The following is a 22,773-nucleotide window of genomic DNA, read 5'->3' as shown; positions in this document are numbered from 1 at the left end:
ACACACACACACACACACACACACACAGTCACACAGTGCAGTCACACACATACACTCACACTGACTATTAAAAAGTGTTGAAAAATGCTAATAGGCGTTTAATATTATTAGGCCCTGACACATAACAACATGCAAACAAACACAACTTTGAGACATCTATATTTCTGAAAAATCCTCTTGCAGTCCCGTTATCTTTATCCAGTGTTCCACTAAAACCTATCCGCGGCTTGTTTGCTCAACCGCATTAAGCTGATAAACCAAACCTGGGCTATGAAATAATTCCCGAATGGATTCATACCGCAGTGCACGCAAATATATAATTGGCCTCAAACGCGCTGCTTGTGAAATGTAGTATCTGGTGCCCCTCTCTCTCGCTCATAGGACATAGCGAGAGACAGACGTCCTTTCCTTTACCGGTACGCAGCCAAAGTAGTACAGCATCCGATATTCATGTAGCCCACACAGAGTTGCGCCGGCGTTGGTTGTTGGGTACCACGGAATATACGGGAGTGGATTGACGGACGCGTGCGTTGTTGAAACAAATCGCATGTGATTTTCAGCCAGTCATTTTGGCAGAACAGCGCACGATGCAAGCGGGATGTGAAACTGTATACCCATGCACGGACGGAGCGGAATCCCTAAAATATCATCGCTAGCTGCTGCACAGGAAATATGGGAAGATCATGTAAGTGTGTGGAGTGTGTTTGTAAAAATCTTCTTTCTTTCTGCTCATTGCTGCTGCTGGGTATATGGGCTGACCAGGATATGCCGTGTGTGGTGTGGGCGATGTTTGCCACAAGGGATACATTGTGATTTTTTTTTGCAGAGATGTTTTAGCAACCGTTGCATAAATTAAATAAAGACACCCATCTCATGAGGAATTGGTGTCGGTCGGGGGTCCAAAGGGATCTAATAACACATCGCCACCTGTTACCAGAAAATCAGTTAGGCTAAAGGTTTATTATAGACCATTGATTGTGGTTTCGTTTTGCAGTGCAGTTTGGACGTAGGTGGTTTTTCGTTTATGACTAGATGGGTGCTGTTTATTAAACAACGATATGAGTCTATCTTCACACAATTTAGCCTACTTTTGATAATGCAATCTGACTGCTTATTTAGTAGGATATTGCAGGCTACTGCGCATTAGGCTATAGGCTATACCAATAACCTATGAGCCATGAATGTAAAAAAAAAAAAAAAAGCTTGCAGTCTGAATGAATAGCACATACAAATACATCCACTATGGGGATGACTTAAAAGTCTAATGGATGATTAAATACTATTTCAAATTAAAACGTGTTTTATTTCCAAAGGCTTCTAGAGACAGTCCTCTCACACTGTCTCAGTGTTGGAGAGAGCCAACCGCAGTTCCCCAGCTGACCAGACCTCTTTTCATCCCTATATAGTTACTGGCACTGAGAAACGTTGGACAGTATACTGCCTGCAATCGACACTGTCCTTTAGATAGCCTTTACATCTTTATTCTTTAACGTCTCTGTCTGTCACAACTGTAGGCTATGCTCAGCCGCCTCAATCTGTCATCACAAGCCACGAATAGCCATGACCAATGAGGCATTAATGTCCAGCTCAACCTGAGGACTAGTTCATATAGGGCTGTCAAGTGCATTTTATAAGCCTTGCTGCAGAGAGGGCATCATAGAATGTCAGTTCTCTTTATTAGATTTAATTGAAAACTATATAACTGGAGTTCAGTTCTGACAGGAATTATAATTAATTAGGAATTATCACTGTAATAGGTATACGTGATATAAACAAATTGCATTCAATGTGTTGAGTTAATGAGTTAATCAGATATATAGTTATATACGTCTTCTTATATGCCCACAGTATCTCTTCCGTCTTTCGTTGTCATTATTGCATGTATTTCTTATGCATGGCTTCAGCATGCAGAGCATTGTGTTCATATATAATTGCATGAGAGTATATTGAACTGCGTATGTGTACATATAGGTCCCTCGAGCGGGTCAAAGGTCAGGAGCAATCTGGTTGATGTACTGGACAGCTTGGCTTTGACACACCAATGAGAATTTTGAATTGTATGCCTCTGGTGTAGCCTACACAACACACCAGTTCACCTTACGTCTTAAATCAGAGAAGGGTTTGGCCCACTTGGCCATGTGACAAAGGTCCCTTGTTTGTTAGGGGCTCTACTGTGTTGCCATCACTGTGACTTGTCATATCAAGCTGCAGGTAATAAGGTATAATGAATTCCAGTTTCTGTTGCACATGCATGCATGCAGTGCTACTGCATGTACAATGCCATGCCTTGTCAGCTGATTCTCGTGAAATGGTACAAAAATAATGTCGTATATATATGCACTGATTTGAACGGATTGTGACACAATACAATGATCACAATCCTACTGTTTGACTACACAATTCCTATAATGACATTATACATTTCCCACATAGGCCTACTGTATTTCTCCATATATGCTATAACAGGTCACTTAATAATAACTCTAGAACAAGGTTAATAATGACATATAAAACACAGTGCAGTGAAAAATAAAACAAAATTGCCATTATAATTATGGAAATGCCTTTCGGTACAACTGGAAGAAGTGATTTAAAAGAATACAGAGCTTTGTCGAGCTCCGTGTGAGCTGAGCTCCTCGGGCAGGTCATTCTCCAGACTCCAGAGTGGAGAGAGAAGCCCTGACGGCAAAGGCACGGTCACCCCTTTGTCTTTAGCTCTGACTCAGGAACACAACCAGCAGCCTCCTGCCGCTGCACAGACAGCAGGCCTCATAGGAGTTGTGCCCACTTGGCAAACAGTTCAGTGAAGGTAAACTAGGATTAATGGTCTCTCCTCCAGGTTATATAGCAACAGTGTTCTATACAATTTGAAGCCTGAGGTTGTTGTTTTTGAGCAGTGCTGAACGCTCAATGTGACTTTATGTGCATGTGTGTCTATTAGTCAGCAGCAGCAAGGACTGTAGTTACTGCGTCTATAGCCATGGTTCACATGACGCTCGTACTTCACGAGAGTCATGGCGCAACTGCAGCCTGTTTTATGCGATCGCTACATTTACATTGTAAATGTGTACATAAACATTCGGATTCCAAATATAAAGTACTCGCCACATGTGCCACGGGTGTTAGAATTTTGCTGGTACAGCGATTAGCATTGCTGCATCCCGCGTTGTTTAATAAAAAGTATTTTTATCCGAGTTGTTATTTTGCCATTGGCTTTCAACTACGCGCCCCTATCGGTCGGGAGGAGGGTGGCACTCGGTGTGTTCGATATAGGCACGCTGACCGCCCTGCCAATACAGACTAATAGGCGAGTGCGCTCCCGGTGTGCAACTGTGGATTTCCCAAACGAACCCCATTTGAGAAAAGTAGCCGGGGTGCTCGGATAAAAATGCTTTTTATTAAACAACGCGGGATACAGCAATGCTAATCGCTGTGCCAGCAAATTTCTAAGGGCCGATTCATACTCCTATTTTACCGCTGTTTCGGCGCTGTAGTGCCGAAATGATTTCGGCTCGTCAGAAATTTTCAGTAGCACCGAAGAGCCGACTTTAGGACGGTACCCGCCCCCCCGAACCTCAAATGACGTCAAATTGTAGGCTCTTCAGCACCGAACCGACTTTTATTCGGCTCTAAAATAGGAGTATGAATCGGCCCTAACACCCGTGGCACATGTGGCGAGGACGTTATATTTGACGTTATATCATGACTGTCATGATAATCATGACAGTCATGTTTCAGGGCTACTGCGTCTATAGACTAATTCAGAAACGGGTCTCATGGTCGCAGCCAACGTGTTTCCTGTATAGGCGGAGACGACATGTCTGCGGTGTAAACAGTCAGGTCTTCTACTGCATTGAATGGTAGAGTGGCTGATGTTAGTCTGCTCAAACGTTACTCTTTTACCTGCTTTTTACTAACACAAACTTTTCAAAGATGCCCAGTACATCGGGATGAACCTGTTCATCTGTTCTGGCTGTAGTAAAGGCAACATTCAACTTTGTACCTCATACTGTAAATGCTTAGTATGAGGTATAAAGTACAGCAGCCTTGTGTTCATATACAACAGAAATATTGGGTAAGACTAACGTTCTGTATCTTTCAGGACCTTTCAGTATCTTGATACCTCACTGCTTCATCTCAACCATTACTCTATGGCTCTGGTCTCAGCCACTGCATTTTTTTGACATTCTGTTTCTCTCCAAAGTTGATGTTGCCTCATAGCCATAAACTACACAGGTTCATCCCGATGTTCTGGGCATCTTTGTAAAGTTAAAGCAGGTAAAAGAGTAACGTTTGATCAGTCACTCCCTACAGGAAATACGTTGGCTGCGACCATGTGAGACCCGTTTCTGAATTAGTCTATAGACGAATCCACGGAAGGGTGCCCTGAGCACCAGCCATTACTGGCCAAGATCCCAGGGCACCCCTCTGTGGATTCATCTATACTTCATCATCGTCATCGTCCACACAAGGGTGATTTTTCTTTTAGATGTTAAAACACCTTTGCAATACCCAATGTATGAAGAAATAAACTTGAATTAAAATTCAAAAGTGATCGGATTCTGGATATATTCCTTAAGCCCTAACCACACCAAAGGGTCGCCATTCAACTCCTTAATTGGGTCCAAACAGTTGCAAGGAGTTGCATGGTGACCCTTTGGTGTGGTTTGTTTGGGACATTGAATTCCATGCGTTGAATCACTTGGGACTTGGGACGACGTGCGTCAACGTGCAACAGGACATATCACACCGCTGGGACAACGCTAAAACCGCCTCGACCCTTTGGTGTGGTTAGGGCTTTAGGTATGAGAAAAACATGTAGCCTATACTGTATATATGAACAAGTTTGATAACGTGGCTCTCAAAGTTTAGTCCGGGATCAAATAAGACACCAATGATTTTGCCAGCAGACCTGTCATGACATTGTTGGATCAAACCAAGAGATGACTGCATTTGAGGATGAAAGTGATTTCAGTTTTATCAGACTTAATTGGAGGAAATGATTTGACTTCCAGACCTCTGCAAAGCAGTCCCTTGATATGCCAATCTATTGATAAGAATGTTCTGATCAATGTGTAAAGGCTACACTCGGAATGTCATGGAACACCACCGGTGTCAGCATTCATTACATTGTTTTTACTATAATCAATGCAGTCTCCGTACTGTGGTGCTGTCGGACAAACCAATCTAATATATTATGTTTGACAGCTGCCAGAAATTGTAAGGCTTCCAGATTCTTTTTTCTTTTTTTAAATTAATGGTAATTTAGAAATTGGCTTGCAATTGTTGAGTGGGGAGAACCAAAAGAATGATAAGAAAAAAAAAAAAGGAAAAGAGCAACTACTTACAATACATTTGGAGGGTATATGATCAATAGCCAAGTGGAAGTTGAAACACAATATCCATCTCTTTCTACGTCGTCCTCAGACGAGCCCTCCATCAGCGTCTCCAGTCATCTCGGTTCTCCATACATCTGGCCAGCTCATTTGTGCTTTCTGCACCAGCACCTTTCTTTAGTACGTCCACGTATAGGTCGCTGTGGGACGTCCTCTCCATCGATGCCCGTGTGTCGGTTCCCACAGTACATGCTTTTTGGCCGGGAGTTCTTGGTGTCGGTGGCAGTGGCCAGCTAGTCTCATCCTCCTTACTGCGGTAACAGGTCATCTCGCCCCTTTGCCAACTCGCCTCAGCTTTTTTCCGCCGACCTCACGCCGACAGCTCGGTGCGGCGGTTCTTGTATCCTTTATTTTGTTTTTACTGAGAATAATTTTAGAAATAAGTTTAGGGTTAGGCATAGTTTTACTGGGGTTATGTTTAGGAATAGGGTTATGTTTCGGCATCGTTTTACTGAGGTTGAGGTTAGGAATAAGGTTAGGTTTAACCGTTTAAGCATAATTTACTTGGGTTACTTTAGGAATACCAGGCCACGCTGTTCCGCTGGCTGTGCGCCCAGGGCGAGTTGGTAAAGGGACGAGCTGTCTCGTATTCCTTACTGCTATCTTCTCTGTTACACTTGGTAATGCCCCGTACAGACGCTTGTTGGTGATGTGCTCGTCCTGGTTGATGTTCTGTACCACACCAGCATTCACAGCCATATAGAGGCCATTCACAATATCCATGAGTTCAATAAAAAGGGTTGGCATAAACTGGATGTATGGCAATGGCAAGTAACTGTACATTACAGTAAATGATGATATCAGAGCTCAGTGTAGTTCTCCTCACCCAATCAATTACAATAAATATGTTGGTATAGGCAGACGCTAGCCTGACACTAGGCAGACGCTCTTATCCAGAGCAGCTTACGAGATCAGAGTAAATACTGTAGCATGAACCCTAGTCAACACACGGGGAAATTATCACAAATATTTTCACTTATCTAGGAGATAACCGTGTGTTATATGCTTAATGCTAGTTTTAACAGATGCTACACAGTAGTATATAAACAGGTACAGTCCACAGAGTAGATTAAAACCACTGACTAAGTTATCAACATCAGAATGTTGGGATAACAGCATTTTCGTCCAAAATGGGAGAGTTCACTATGTTTCTGGTCTATTATAACACATTTGAAAAAAGTAATCACATCACATAATATGCATGAGTTATTAAACACACAGAGATCAACCTAGTTAAAGCTGCAATATATGTAACTTTCCCTTCTACCCCGGGAATTGAACACAGTTTCCTGAGTGCTGACATTTTTTCCATTGCTCTAATAGAGCATTACTCGGGGGATGACCATCAAGTCAAACTTTGTGTCAGATCCTGTGTCTAGGTGAGACATGACCTTGGAAAGAATATCTAAAAAGTCTCACAGTAATGGTTTAGCATTTAAAATGCTTATTCAAAACAGCTGCACTCCCACCGGCACCGTGGCTCATAAAAATGATAAAAAAAAAAAAATGAATCAAGCTTAGGCGAAGCAAAATCATTCAACATAAAAAAAAAGTCTTATTTGAGATTGAACTAACATTTAAAAGACAATTCGTGGTTGTATTAGAAGATGTAGCAACATCCTTAATTTATATAAAGTTATTGATATCAACATAATAATTTCATACACCTGAGCTCAAGACAATCAGTGTGAAATAATTGTTTGTGTACAATAGAACAATGGCTAGGTCGATCTGTGGTTAATAATTACAGGAATATTAAAACACGAGTACTGTCACTACTATAATCGCTATAGTGTGAGTTACATGTCTAAAATTATAGTCAGTGTCTTTACATTTACAAAATGCTGACTGCATAACTTGCTTTAATTGACAAGTATCCTAAAGCATACCTAGAATCAGTGAATGTACACGTGGAGATCAATTATTTATGTTAACCCATTCATGACGGGAACCCCTTTTGGTGTTTCAAGCATTATGTTATGCTTTAGCTGTTGAAAAATAGCAGATCTACAAGCTCATAGCTTGTAGATCTGCTATTTTTGAAAAATCTCGGAAATGTGTCGCAAATCTTTGAATATATATTCTTTCAGAGTGAACCCTTTTAACTCAAATCTTTGCTTCTTGGGTCACTGGAACAACATTATTCTCAGATGGGGGTCAGCAGCCAATTACATATCATTCTGGGGCTCCTTGACATGAAAAAGGTTGAGAACCACTGACATGGAAACATAGGTTTTATAGAAAACTGTAGAATCGTTCCCAGGTCAAAATGGATTAACACTTTCAAAGTGTTGTTCTCTACCTACTAGTGTCACCCGCTGGCTAAAACCACCGCGGAGCCTGCATGAATATTCAGAGATTGCACTCGGAATCTCAACATTGTCATTGAAAGTGAGAATGAAGCATTGCCCTCCAATTTATTTTTCTTTCATTGGGGTGAGGCAGTTCAGTGACTCATTATATGACCCTGCTAGGACATGTTGGGCTCATTACGATGACGCTCTCTGAGCTCTTCCTGGAGAACGGAGACAGGAAAGCATTAAAAATGTTGGATGATCAGAAAAAGAATAAATAAGAAAACATCCCCATGACAATGCCACATGTACTATTGATGGTTAATGTATATAGCTGCATGTGCTTTTCACTATATATGTTATACGGTACGATTGGAAAACCGGTCTGATTGAAAAAGGAGCACTCGTCTTTGGCACGAGGCAGAGTGAGCGAGGGAGGCTTTGATGTCACTGCAGTACAGACCAAACGCCTGTAGAAGGGAAGGGAGCGAGACCCCGCCGGGACCCTGCTTAGCAGTGGTGGAAAAAGTACCAGTAAAAGTACCAATGCTGCCATTTAGAACTACTTCGTTGCAGGTAAAAGTACGGAATTAAAAATGTACTTGAGTAAAAGTACAAAAGCACCGACATAAAAATGTATACTTAAAGTACTAAAAGTAAAAGTACTCATATTGCAGAATATCCCATTTCACAAGTTCAAAACGTGTACAAAATCTATTGAAAATAGCCGATCTACAAGCTCACAATGCGTCGCGTTAAAAGAAAATGGGCACAAGTAGTGTTAATTTTCTTTGATATATGATGTCAATATATATACATATATGCTCCGATCAATCGGCCACCGATCGGCGATCGGCCGATATTCACTCAATTCGTGATCTGCAATTAACCCTATACAGTATGTGATTGGCAATTTACCCTACTGTACCTGGAGAAACCGATCTTTTATACCATTTAAGTGGTATAAATGTCAATCAGATATATATTAGTATATCATTTTGCATCTTTGTGACAGGCCTAAACATTCTCCCCTTCCTCCCCACACACACAGGAACAGTTTTGACGTGGGTATAATAATTTTGGAAATATTCAAATTTTCGGTATCGGCCGATCATGAGAAAAACTATCGGGATAATTACACTATCGGTCCCAAAAAACCTGATATATTAAAAGAAAATCTTTAAAAATCTGAACTAGAACCCTATAATTGATCTCCCTGCACACATTGATTCTGCCTTCGTGAGCCGTGGCCGGAGGCAGAATGTTTTCCGATTGTACACCGTCCGTCCATCCGTCTGTGAACCTGTTATCTCAGGAAAGCCTTGAGGGAAATTCATGACATTTGCCGTAAATGTCCACTTGGACCTGATGATGAACTGATTTGAAGTTGGTAGTCAAAAGTCAAGGTCAATGTGTGAGCTCACACAACACGTTCCATCATGAAAACAGCAGCTGGTTTGGTGGAGGCATATATACGACTGCGATGCTGTATTTCTAGTTATTTCTAGTTTCTAGTCACTCTGGAGAGGATGTAGTATGTCACTGTGAGGATGACCATAGGCTAGGGCATTCACTTGTTGACTAGTTGCCTAGTTTACTAGTCAACTAGTCGACTAGTTGTTTAACTACCTATTATGTAAAAAAAAATATATATATATATATATATATATATATATATATTGGAAATAAATATTTGTACATTTAAAAACTGTGTACATTGGTGACTATAACTATAATCTACCTGATCTTGAGGCCTACAAAATCGGGAAAAAATAAAAAATAACTTTTCTTTCTTATCAACTAGTCAACTAGTACCAACAAGGTCGACTAGTGGATTCACTAGTCGACTAGTAAACTAGCCGACTAGTAGCTTAATGCCCTACCATACTAGGCACATTTCTCACAATTTAGCCCCCAGAACCAAGCAATGCAGACTGTAGTGTAGAGCAGTGATTCTCAACCTTTTTTTCATTTCGAGGACCCCCAGTTTGATATGGATTTGGCCATGGGATTCCCATTTGATAAGATCAATCTCTAGTGAGAGTGCACAGATGGAACCAAATTGGAACCTTTTGGTACTTCCTATACCATTTGGTACTTCCTATACCATTCTTGGGTGTCACAGACCCTTACAAGGGTCCATTTGGTTCCCATCAATCATTTATCCTGCAGGATCCCCTGCTGGAACTCAAGGACCCCTGGGGGTTATAGAGAAGCTACTATATATCACACCTGATGTGCTTGTGTGCACTCTGTGGATGTACAGCACCGTGTGATTCATTCATCTGTACAAACTGTTCCAGATGCACTCTTGAATTCATAGAGGAGATATTAAACCCAAATGTTCATCACTATTTTATGGCAAAATACCCGTAGACGTTTCACTTAGAGTGCAGCAACGTACAATCAGTCATTGCCCACTTTCATGTAAAACCACATTTGTTAGTTTGTCTGGCATATGTACTAGAGACTGATGACTAATCAAGCAAATTCAGCCTTAATACCCATTTCGGGGTGGGAACACCCTTTTGGTGTTTTAAGCATTATGTTATACTTTAGCTATTGAAAAATAGCAGATCTACAAGCTCATAGCGCGGCACCGAGTGCCGCGCTATGAGCTTGTAGGTCTGCTATTTTTGAAAAATCGCTAAAATGAGGCGCAAATCTTTGAATATATATTCTTTCAGAGCGAATGTGTTTAACTCAAATCTTTGCTTCTGGGGGGGGGGGGGTCCCTGGAACAACATATTTTCAGATGGGGGTCGGCGGCCAATTACATATATATTTGGGGGTCCTTGACATGAAAATGTTTGAGAACGACTGATATAGAAACATGGGTTTTTCTGAAAACTGTCAGGATTCAGAAGACATTGGTGGAATCGTTCTCAGGTCTAAATGGGTTAACTCTCATGGCGGGGGGGGAAGTGTAGAAGAGACAACATTCATTTATATTAGATGCACCTCATCTGATGTTGAGGTTCACGACGGCGACAACAGACCACAGCAGTGGAGCCCTCACATCCATCCTAGGTGATTGCTCACTGACTATAATCAAAGAACACTAGTGATTGAAATATATGACTGTAAACAACAACAGATGGTTGTCTACTTATTGGCTGGGTTACCATTATGAATAACTAACAGCCATAAAAGGAAAAAGAGTCACTGAGTACAACATTAGCATTCAGCTCCTCCTCTGGATTCCTGTCTAAGGGCTAATGATTCCCTGGATGCTTTACAGCAGAGTTGTAGTTGGTAGTTGTACCACTAGTTGTACTTGAGCCCGCCCCTCCGGTGGTATACACACAGAGGAGTCACCCAAGAAAGAAGAAAAATGACACAAGTGGAATAAAATATTTATAGTACTACAGGTAGTTCTTCTGACCGAGCAATTGGATGAAATAGGCTATCCAGTCGTGCCGAAATGGGGCATGACGGTCCAGCACACCTAGCCGTTAACAGAAGATTTGAAAATGGATGAATCACATTAGAAATATCATCAGCTGTGCTGATGATTAGTGATTATAGACTGGAGTTTTGTCAGAGGCTGCAGCAGCATTATTGGCTTAGGAATGGAACAAAAAGGGCAGGTATACACGCTCCTGTATTTTAACTAAATAAGCAAATAATAAATGTTATTTTTTTTAATGGTGGTACGTCATGGAGAGCCAAATATGTTCTTAGGGGGTACTAGCATGAAAAGGTTGGGAACCAATGCTTTACACTAGCATCTACAGTAAGGCTGGACAATTTTAGGTCATGTTTGATGAATGTGGACAGTGTGCCTATTTTGTTAAGCAGGCCCCTTCCACAACAGCCAAGTACAGTACCGCCTATTACTGTTTGCTCTACCTTGATTTCAAATGGTCCTTGTCCCACTGTAAACTATTTTACTGCATGCGTTGCCTCTGTGCATTTCAATTCTTCCATTTCCTGAATTGCAAATAACTCCTGGCAATAATTAACCCAGTTCTTATTTTCTTTGCGTGTGATATGGCACAGCAAATTAACTGTATACGTGACCGTCAATGTCTTGTTTCGCTTGAGAAAACACTTACTGTTACCAGGGACGTGAACACATGCACACACATAGACATCAAAGGGGGCTTGAGCCCCTGCCCTTTTACCCTGTCTGTAAAGCAACTGCCCTCTCCAGACCACGAATGCAGCATTTTACTACACGAGACAGTGGCAAAATGCCACTCCTTTTCATGCCATGCCGGAATTGCTTTTTTTTACCGAAGTCTCCTGAACTTGAACACAGTATTTTGCGTTGAACAAATTGATCTAGAAATCCATGTCGTATACACCGCATCTCCACTAGCTTAAAGAGTGCTGGGTTGCGCCCCGCAAAATAGCAGATCTACAAGCTCACAAGCTTGTAGATCTGCTATTTTCGCTATTTTTGTCCCAAAGTGCCCTCTTACGGGGATTTCAGCCCCTGCCCCTCTAACACTCTCTGCACGTTCCCGGCTGGTACATTTTGAACTATTGTGAAGCATGGCCCTCGAATCAATGTCCATGCCCAGGTGCTGTTGGCACTTTCCAGTATAAAGACAAACGGGTTCCTCTTGTACTGCTGGATCTGAAAAGACAGCTAGTATACGGTATACTAGGGATGTGCCGATATACTTTTTTCGTTCCCGATATCGTTCCCGATAACACAGTGTGTTAGCCGATAGCGATTTATACCGAATACCGATTTTGATCATTAAATCAAAACTTTTCAGGATTCCAATTCAAAAACGGCACAAAATAATTCAGGATTTCAAATCTAGCAAAACAATAACTGATCTACAAGTTCGAAATGCGTCGCAGTGCAACGCGTTTTGAGCTTGTAGATCGGCTTTTTAGATGCAATGTGGCCCTCTGGAGTGAGTGTGGAAATACAGTATATTAGTGTCCCTCTCCATCGTCAGAGTTGCCCACCCCTGTCCTCTACTGTATCTCGACCTGTGTCCTCTGAGTGTTTACTGCAGCATCACTTTGATCCAGTCTGTCAATACTGCTGAAGCTTTTAACATTGCAACGTATTCTCTGCACACAACAATACCCTTTTCAAAGCGCCAAGGTCTTCCCACATTATGCCCCTTTAACCCATTCTGACCTGAGATCAGATTCATACGAGGTTTCCACTGGACACACACTGGTCTGATGAACCCATTCTGACCTGAGATCAGATTCAAAAAATGTCAGTCGTTCTTCGATTAAAAAAAAAATAGCAGACCTACAAGCTCGTATCGCGCCACTCGGTGGCGCGATATGAGCTTGTAGATCTGCTATTTTTCAATAGCTAAAGCATAACATGATGCTGACACCAAAATGGGTGCCCGTTCAGAATGGGTTAATTCCGATTGGACGCACTTCCAAAGTGAAATTTGTACATGCCATTGCACCTTGTGCTATGTGCCACTTTATAAAAATCAGCAGAGTGAATTAATATTGTGATTTATAACAGTTTAATGACCGCGCCTGTTTCATAGAGCCTAATTGAAACGATGTAAGACGACATGCTTCGCTTATCCAATCCATTTGCCTATAAGGCTCAAAGTTTACATGAATATATCATATGTTAATGAAACACGGCTAATTGGTCCCAATCATAGACTGTAAAAAAATATGGACAAAGCGTTCGCCGGGTCTAACATGGACGTAAAACGAAGCCTGTAATTCCTTGCACTGTAAGTCGCCATATTTCTAGATCCGTTTTGGCCCAGCTGGCCATTGGCTGGCCCAGACAACGAGGCGGGACTTCCCCCTTAATATTCGTTGGTTTTTATTTTGACTGAACGGGGGGTGGCTCCCGATCATAGACTGTAACGGTAGCCACGCCCCTCAGAACATACGCGACTCTTATGGTCATCTTTTTAATAAATGGGACCATAATTTTCCAAAAAGAATAATAAATGACATGAGAAATGAGACTTTAAACTAGTGACTGGAAGCAGAAAGTATTCATGACCATGTTTATTAAGGTAATACAGTCTAGGTGAAGTTGGGCCCAAATACATGGGCCTCTATGGAGCTATGGGTTTTTTTGGGCCCAATGACAGCGCCACAACAGGCCATTATATGAACTTTCAGGAAGTTCCGATTTCCTTAGTGGCTTCACAAAATATCTGTCTGACTGCCCCCCCTGGTCCCAATTAAGGAATGCACTGGTAAGGAGAAAAAAAGCAATTGTGCTCGGGTAGCCGTTGACCTCTAAACGATATTTTACCCCCCCTGCGTGTCACCACGCAACACACGGCTTTTATGTCTCTACTGTTCCTCGACAACCTTCCTATGATTATCAAATGGAATGATCCTCCTGGACTTATAGGCTGTGCGTCCCACCACCTGATTGCCGAAGGCACTACTTTGCCAAAAGCCATACATCACAATCAGGAAGGTCAGGAGCTTGGTCCATAAATGTGTCTATCACTAATTCACTTCTGTGCTGTATCACCCGTGAATGCATTTGGCGTACAGAGAGAGAGCAGCAGCTGGCCGTCTCAAAGTATTGACTGAGACGTAATCGAAGGCTTATGCAATTTTTGACAGTTGCTTTAACGGGACACACAAAGCACAGGATGTCACTCTTGACTCCGGGGTAGAATGATCAATGAATGCAACACTCATTTAAGTAAGTACACTATAAGAAGAATGGAGATGTTCTTGGTAAATGTACAGTGCACAAAGAGCTGCGTCATGAACTTCGAACCAACCCAACAAGAAGACCCAAGTGCTCCGCTGACGAGGCTGTCACACAATTTTTCCAGGTGAAAAGAAAATATAATGCAGACCTGTCAAAATACACTGTGCGAGGAGAAGAGTGCAATGACAGACAGAACAATGTGTTGAGTGGTTTAATCTGGATATTTAATTAATGTAGGGGTGTAGACGAGCGCGTGTGTCCCCTCCGATTAACGCATGGATTCGCCAAACACTTCACCATGACAGTATAACGAGTTTCACAGGGGAGGAATGTGTGGATTCCCAGTTTCAGGAGATTTTATGCTGTGTCACCAAGGGGAATCATATAAAAGGAGAAAAGGATTGGATCTCAAATTTAACCTGGGGCACTCCACAAGGAGGAGAATAGGGGAAGAATGGGCACTATCTTGATACAAAAAACCCCTACAATATGTCATATATAATGTAGACCACTGCATAGTTCCAGCTTTGCCATAAAGAGCATTATGATCAGTGGCGTCAGCATTCATTAAATGACAGAAATGATAGCGACACCGTTTTCAGACTTCTTTATACTTTCAGCAGGATAGTCTTGATTATAGAACCTTTTTGAATACAGCTGACAGTTTTCTGCCTCCGCCCCCCCCCCCCATCTGAAAATATGTTGTTTCCAGGGGACCTCCCCAGAATCAAAGATTTGAGTTAAAATGTTCACTCTGTAATAATATATATTCAAAGATTGTTATAGGCACATTTTCATGATTTTTCAAAAATAGCAGACCTACGAGTGCCGCGCTATGAGCTTGTAGATCTGCTATTTTTCAATAGCTAAAGTATAACATAATGCTTTAAAACACCAAAAGGGGTTCCCGCCCAAAATGTGTTAATGATTCCATTCAAACTCTACATTACCATCACAGTAAAACACAGATAACCCATCTCATTTTGCAAGTATATTTGCTGCTGCAACACACTGCCGCCTGCAGGCAAAAATGGTCATTTATCATCCACTATGCGGGCCACAGCTGTCCTCGGGTCTAAAAGAGATGGAGATGTCACAATCTCACATATCAACCAGGCAATCTAAAAGCCTGCTACTCACTTTCACTCCTTTTACCATTGTGTCAAAGACACAAGAGCGTTATTTGAAAGACACTGCTTGTCGAATTGGTAGCAGACGCGGGGCTATGTCCAATGGAGTGGCTAAGAGTAGCTGACTCAACCTAAGTGACACAAAAGGTTCGGTCTAGATAGAAGAATGCGCTGTATTCAGAGGACTGCTCGCCCTCGCCAGTATTTCGAGGCACACTGCTGGGATGAAGTAATCATTCCTGAGTCACCGAAGTGTTTTTCTTTCATTCTTTTTTTTCCCTTCTTTTTTTCTTCTTTCACTCCATTGATCGATGTAGACATAGTACATTTTTAAATAAGCCCCAAAATACTGTCAAGATTATGGTGCTTCATCCATCAAAGGAGAGCTGTGGTCTGCTGTGTCTGTTCCAGCTGTACTAGTACATGGGCAACGCATGGCGGCCCCCACCTTCACTTAATGGCCCACAGGTTCATATCAGAATATTGATATATTATTTATTTCAGACCGCTTTAATTACTACTAATAAAAAGACAATAAAATGTTAATAGTAGTCATTAAGCTAGCTTAACCCATTTAGGCCTGACGTCGAAATTACAAAAATGTCCTTTTAAAATGTATTTTTTTTTCTGAAAGACTTCATGTTTCTACGTCAGTGGTTCTCAATATTTCATGTCAAGGACCCCAAAGGTTTTCTGAAATCGGCCGCCAACCCCCAACTGCACATTTTCACCATTAAACCTACAAGTTCATAGCGCGGCACTCGGTGCCACGCTATAAACTTCACCTTGGCTGGGTGTCTCCACAATGTCTTAGCAGCTGAGCTTAGAGCTGATCGTGGAGGTGGTGGAGGTGAACGGAACGCTAGTTTCGTTTATTCAAAAGACTAAGACTTACAGTACGTTTTAACAGCGGGAGACCTTAGAGACCAACGGCGAGCGTCACTTGAATTTCATTGGCTGTCGCCCACTATCGCCGGGCGACGTCGCCCAAAAGATGAATTATTTTTATCTTTTCGGTCGACGTTCCTCCCCCCACTCTTCGACCATCGCCTGTTCGCCTGCTATCGCCAGTAGTTTCCAGGTCCCATTGACAAATAATGCACTTCCGGAAAATTCGTCTGGCTGTAAGGCCTGGGCCGTGGCTCAGCGGTCCAGACACCTTGGCTGGCAATCCAGTCTGGCAGTGTGCCAGACTCCCAATACCGACGGCCTTTACTGCAGCATGTCACTCCCCCATCTCTCTCCCCATATCCTGTTAGTCTGTCCCTCTATAAAACATATAAAATAAAGGTCTAAATGAAAGATATTCTGAAAAGAATTAACACTGCACCAGAGGTATAGTTCCACAAACCACGTTCAACCCAGATCCGTCTCAAACAAGGGGTTAAATCAATTTTGCTCCTATCCCACTAAAATGTGGAATGCCCTACCAACAGCCGTTAAGGAATGTGAATCCCTAGCCTCCTTCAAAACCACTCTCAAAGAGCACTTACAGGCAGCTGCAATTCGAAACTGGCCCCTGTAAAACAGTAAAAGCCCCCCTCTAGTTCTATAGGCCTACTTAGCAGATTTTGTATTGACCTGTACTTTCCTTGAACTATACCAATTCTGCGAACTGCTTAATAACATTTTCAATCAAATCAATCAATCACCTTAGCAGCTAAAGCTAACGTAGCCTCGGAGACCCCAGGCGTTTAAAGCTAATGTAGTGACTGCAGAGCATGCTGCAGACAGAGGCCCCACACAGCTCCTATGTGACTCTGTTTTGTTTTGTGAAGAATTCATTCATTTCAACTCACTGTAATAGTATACTGTTTTAGAATCAACAGACCTATTTGGTGTCATGCATTTTTGTTACATTGCTTAAAACAAATTTGTGTCGATGATGTTGATGTTATTTCTGTTTATGTTCCGATTAGTCTTTTGTCAGTCAACGAGGAAATGGACTGATTGTGCTGCAGTCCAGGTAGGGAATGAGACATGAAGGAGTTTAAATATCTGTCTAACTGTCTATCTGTCTTGTTCACGAGTGAGGGGAGGACGGAGAAGGAGATAAATCGGAGCGGCAGGGGCGGTATTGCAGTCGCTGTACCACACTGTTGTGATGAAAAGAGAGCTGAGCCAGAAGGCAAAGCTCTCTGTCTACCGATCAATCTTCTTTCCTACTCTCTCACCTATGGTCATGAAGTGTGGGTCATGACCGAAAGAATAAGGTCACGAATACAAGCGGGGAAAAAAATAGTTTTCTTCGATGGGTGGCTGGAGGGCTGGCATCTCCCTTAGAGATAGGGTGAGAAGTTCAGTCACGCGAGAGAGACTTGGAGTAGAGTCGCTACTTCTTCGCTTGGAAAAGAGCCAGCTTCGGTGGTTCGGGCATCTGGTTAGGAGGCCTCTCGGGCGTCTCCCTAGGGAGTTCCTCGAGGCACGTCCCACTGGGAGGAGACCCCGGGGCAGACCAAGGACCACGTCCCACTCGGAGCAGACCAAGGCGCATTTGGAGGAAACACATCGACTCACTGGCCTTGGAACACCTCGGGATCCCCCCAGGAGGAAGTTACTAATGGTGCTCTGGAGAGGGAAGTCTGGAGCTCTCTGGTGGAGCTGTTGCCCCCACAGCCCGACTAGGGATAAGCAGTTGAAGATGGGTGGATAGATGGATGGATGAGGAAATCAATACGTCCTGTATTGTGAGTGAGTGCGTGCGTGTGTGCGTGCGTAAAATATTTGTATCATATAATCCCTACAACCTGGGGACGATGCAAATAACCCTTTACTACTGTACTAAAAGGAAAGAAATCTATTGGTTTCCTCAAAAATCGAACAAACCATGTTATACTTTGGCAAATGGTCTGCTGTAATGTTAAGTTTACTGTTAATCTTAGTCAGTGGGCTTAATGCCAGACCACATGGCCACATGACCATTAAGTATACAGAGGCCTTTTCTCCCATTATATGTACAGTAGTGAATTATTTTCCCTATTTTCTTTTCCTTGGTTCCTTCTTGTCCTCTCTATAGGTCTACTCTATTGTAAATGAAGTTCCATCATAGACAAACAGATTAGCATATTTCATTGAGTTTACTGTTACTGCGTGCGCAGAATGCGCAAAGATCTATGCATGGGATTTTGTTTCAAATGCAGATAAATTGTAATCTCCCACCACAACAATGATCACAGTACTAGCGACACATGCATTCTTCAGCTCGACAAAAAGGTGGCAGGGAGCCCACAAAGAATACTAAAGAGCTGTATTTCTCAAAGGTGTTCCGTTGGAAGATAACAAATCACCGGCATGGAGAATAATTTGTGCCTGGCATACAAAATGTAAGGACACAGAAAAAAATATAAGCTAAATTGCCTATTGGCATTCAAAAGTCTGGAGCTATACAGGTTGTACGAAGTGTGGTATTTGAGAGGAGCCGCGGTATCATAGACTGCAGATCTGAAGTTCCTGCTTCGCTTTTTGATTCTGACTTATGTGTCCTTGTATTTATTTATTTCCTAGTTCTTGCCGACGAAAACAAGACTTTGAATCACTTGTCATTCAACGTCACAATATTACTTTCTGCGTGTCAACATCACAATTATGATCTGTTTGTGCTAGTATGATAAGCCCCTTTGAGTCACAGTCAGGAGTTCTTAATCAACATTCTTGACTTCATTACATGCAGTGCTGCGTTTTGCTCTGAAAGCATTCCGTTTCTGTTATGCCTTTCATCGCGAGTAACAACCTTGCCATTGTGCGTGCGTGTGTGTGTGTGTACGTGTCTCTCTGTGTGTGCGGTTTGTGTGTGTTTTATTTCAGCTCATGCTGGATCTCAGCTTCTCTTCTCTTGGTAAAATGGATTTCCACCTTTGACCTACGCTTAGGGGTAGAACAACACTTGGGTCACGCCGCGGGTTCTCCTGCTGTAACAGAACAAACGTTCATCAGCGACTGTCGGGGATAAACCCTTTGCTAACAGGACAGCTGGGTCTGCCCTCGGCCAACTCCCGCACGCGGCCGAGTCGAACCCTCTGCAACAACAGCAAACTGCCAGCCAGGAGAGTTTGATCTCAATGCTTTCCCCTTCGGTCTGACAGAACATGGTCTGGGAAGCTGCTCTGCTACTACGGGCTGGATTAGGGAGCAACTCTCTCTACTCGATGGCTAGACCTCCCCATAAACAGAGCTGGGGGCCTTTCTTCTGAGGTAGGCTTAAGTATTATGTTGTTCCACTCTTGTTCGCCCACATCTGTCCATCCCTGCATGTCCCCCCCCCCCCCAAGTATGATGTATTTTTGGGGTATTTTTGGTTCTGTAATTCAAGCATAAGCTATATATAATCCATGTCCCATAAAAAGAAAAAGAAAAACTCACGTGGCAATCATGACTGATTGCAACGGAGTGGAATTGGCTTATGTAAAGTAGTGTATGTTAGACTGCTTGCGCATAATCATTATTGCAACTGCGTGTGTGTGTGTGTGTCAGTGTGTGTGTGTGTGTGTGTGTGTGTGTGTGTGTGTGTGTGTGTGTGTGTGTGTGTGTGTGTGTGTGTGTGTGTGTGTGTGTGTGTGGGGTGGTGGGGGTTCAGATGTTTGCTATCGAGCGCTCCTCTCAGTTATGACTACTGTTCCATTACCATGACTACTAGCTTTGTGTGTCTCCTTAAAGGACCACTTCACCACTTTTCAACCTATCTTCATATAATAGGTCCTCACTAATAAGCATGATAAAATGGCATCATCATTAGGCAGATTTTTTTAAACAAGATTTATTTACATTTTCATTATCGTGAGAACGATGGCTTCCATTTTCGCATTGCAACTTTTCAGGACTAGAAAGCCTGCAGTTTCTATTAGCTTGGATTCCCCATCGATGTTGTCACTGGAAGACGGTTTCTGAACTGCCCACAGCCGTCCTATGAGACACAGACGGAGTAGAAAAGATTGCGCCATTTTTTCATGATTATTAGTGAGGACCTATTATATGAAGATAGGTTGAAAAGTGGTGAAGTGGTCCTTCAAGGGTTTTGATGCTCATGCCTGACATGGAACAGGTTCAACAAAGTTCATCTCTGGGAAGCAGTGCATGGGTTCTATTATTGAAACCTTTTTATTAGGATGTTCAGCTGCTTCTCATCTCTGCTAATGAATCATTCATCAGAATTTTTTTTTTTGGGGGGGGGGGGGGGGTCCTTCACATGAAAATGTTTGAGAACGACTGACATAGAAACATGGGTTTTTCAGAAAACTGTCAGGATTTAGAACACATTTGTAGAATCTTTTCTCAGGTCTAAATGGGTTAAGGTCTCTACTTTTGCTGCAGAATGGCACAATGGGATTTTGTTTTCTTGAACAGAATGGAAATAAAAAATCTGATTTTCCAAGCTTCTGTGTGAATAAGACCAACACAATGAAAATAGACAAACTGCTAACAATGACATTCTTGTTTTAATCAATTTCGCTGCAACGAATCAGAACCGCATCACGGCAAATTGTTTGCACCTGACATTTTTTAAAGCCTATATAGCAGACCTACAAGCTCAAAACATGTCCGGATGCAACGCGCTGTGAGCTTGTAGATCTGCTATTTTCAGTGCACAATGCCATGTTGTGAAGCCAGTTCTATAATAACTCAGCCTGAGCCTCATCATCTTTTCTTCTAGGACCGCTTCCCTCACTGCACAGGTGGCACATGGATTTCAAGACTTCAAATGAAGAGGTAAGATCTGCAACCTTGACGATGGAGAGGGCCACTATATCTACAAAGTCACCCCAGAGGGCCACGTTGCATATTGTACTGTCTGGCAGAAACCTCGTATTTCTGTATTTTATCTTTTTTTTCGTAAATTAATGCTTCAATGTGTTAATTATCTAATGTAATCCTGGGCTACACTTCCTCTGCTAACCTGGGGGGGGGGGGGGGGGGGGGGGGCAGCGAACTGACCTCATGCTTTCTTCTATGCATGAAGAGTCCAAGCTGCTTCTTTTCACCTGACAGGGGGGAAGTTTCCCCGGCCGGACGTTGCGCGTGGAAGGAACACGTTATTTCCCACCAGTTCCTTTCCCCTCCATCAGGCGCCCCGGCTGGCCAGGGGGAGGTAGTTTTAGAGACCAGGATTACTGCATGTTTTTTGTTCGGGTACCTACCCTAGGGGGGACACAGGGAGAACATTGTTTGCTTTTATTGAATTGGAATCATTTTGTATTACATTTCAAATGCATTTAGTTATACTTTATGAACTTAAATAAAAATACTGGACACAAAAAAATCAATCAATATCCAAGCTGAAATCAATAATACATATCAGTATTCTGATGTTAACCCGCGGGCCGCATGTTGCCCACGTATGATTCTGGACGGTCCTCATTTACGAATGCATTGTAAGTGAAACTAACAGGGCGTAGAGTATATATGAATAGAGACGGCACCCGGAGGAAACCCTGAGGCCAAATGGACATATAGTGGCCGAATTTGGTATTGCAGCGCTGGGCCAGAGCTGGTCCGTTGACTATCACTGTGCACGTTAATGATGACACGTGAACGCTGTTTCATACGTGAACGCGTGCAATGATAGTCAACGGCACAGCGCGTTCACGTGTTTGGGTCCAATCCATCCCAGAATGCACTCTGTTCCTACCCGGAAGGAGGAGTAGAAATCGCCTCATGCGCTTTTGAGCAACTTAATGCAAATAGATGGGAGGAGAAATCCGGTGCCGTCTCTATTAATATTATACTCTAAGTAACAGCGTCACTCGTGGCATTGCCTCTGTGTTTAGTTTTAGTTTTTCCCCCGATGCGTTGTCAAATGCTAGGTGCGTTACCCTTTAGTCAGCATTTAGCATCATTCATTAAGCCCCAGTATCTGACTGGCATCTGGCTATTAAAGAGAAGAGAAACGCCTGGAAGCTGTCTGTATAGTTTAAATTGTCATGTACATTATTGTATCTGATCGTGGATGATTATGTAGATAACATTATGGTTATGAAAGGAGAACATGATAAACCATAAAATGGGATCAGAGATAAGGCTAATTGCATTCAGTACATGCTCTAGAGCGGGGTCAAACAATGCTCAGCCGCTTGAGAAACTGTCTGACCCAGCAACGTACACGTTACGACACTGCTGCCCTGATTTTGCTGCGCTAATGACTCTCTCACTGTCTCACGCACGCATGCACGCATGCATGCACAGAGGTCACTCACAGATCACATACGCACACAGCCGTATGCTCTCAGGCATCCTCTCTCTCTGTCTCTCTCTCTCTCTCTCTCTCTCTCTCTCTCTCGTGTTCTCCCTAGCACATTATACTGCAAGTACAAACACTGTGAATT

General features: G+C 42.6%; 1 protein-coding gene across 4 annotated transcripts in view; it reads left to right on the top strand.

Annotated features, from left to right (window-relative positions):
• The first annotated feature begins 500 nt into the window (after nt 1–500).
• Nucleotides 501–22,773, top strand: part of sntg1 (syntrophin, gamma 1) — a 69,769-nt gene continuing 47,496 nt past the window's right edge. For 3 of the 4 annotated variants that reach the window (XM_083782510.1, XM_083782509.1, XM_083782507.1), the window contains exons 1-3: nt 501–685; nt 19,262–19,648; nt 21,105–21,160. In XM_083782510.1, coding sequence (XP_083638636.1) covers nt 21,134–21,160 — 27 coding nt within the window. In that variant the 5' untranslated portion in view covers nt 501–685; nt 19,262–19,648; nt 21,105–21,133. The remainder of the gene's footprint in view (nt 686–19,261; nt 19,649–21,104; nt 21,161–22,773) is intronic. The other variant, XM_083782508.1, reaches the window with a different exon arrangement.

The sequence above is a fragment of the Protomyctophum parallelum genome, assembly GCF_964188405.1.
Source record: "Protomyctophum parallelum genome assembly, chromosome: 14".
Classification (NCBI taxonomy): domain Eukaryota; kingdom Metazoa; phylum Chordata; class Actinopteri; order Myctophiformes; family Myctophidae; genus Protomyctophum; species Protomyctophum parallelum.
This window is presented reverse-complemented; position numbering and strand designations above follow the sequence as displayed.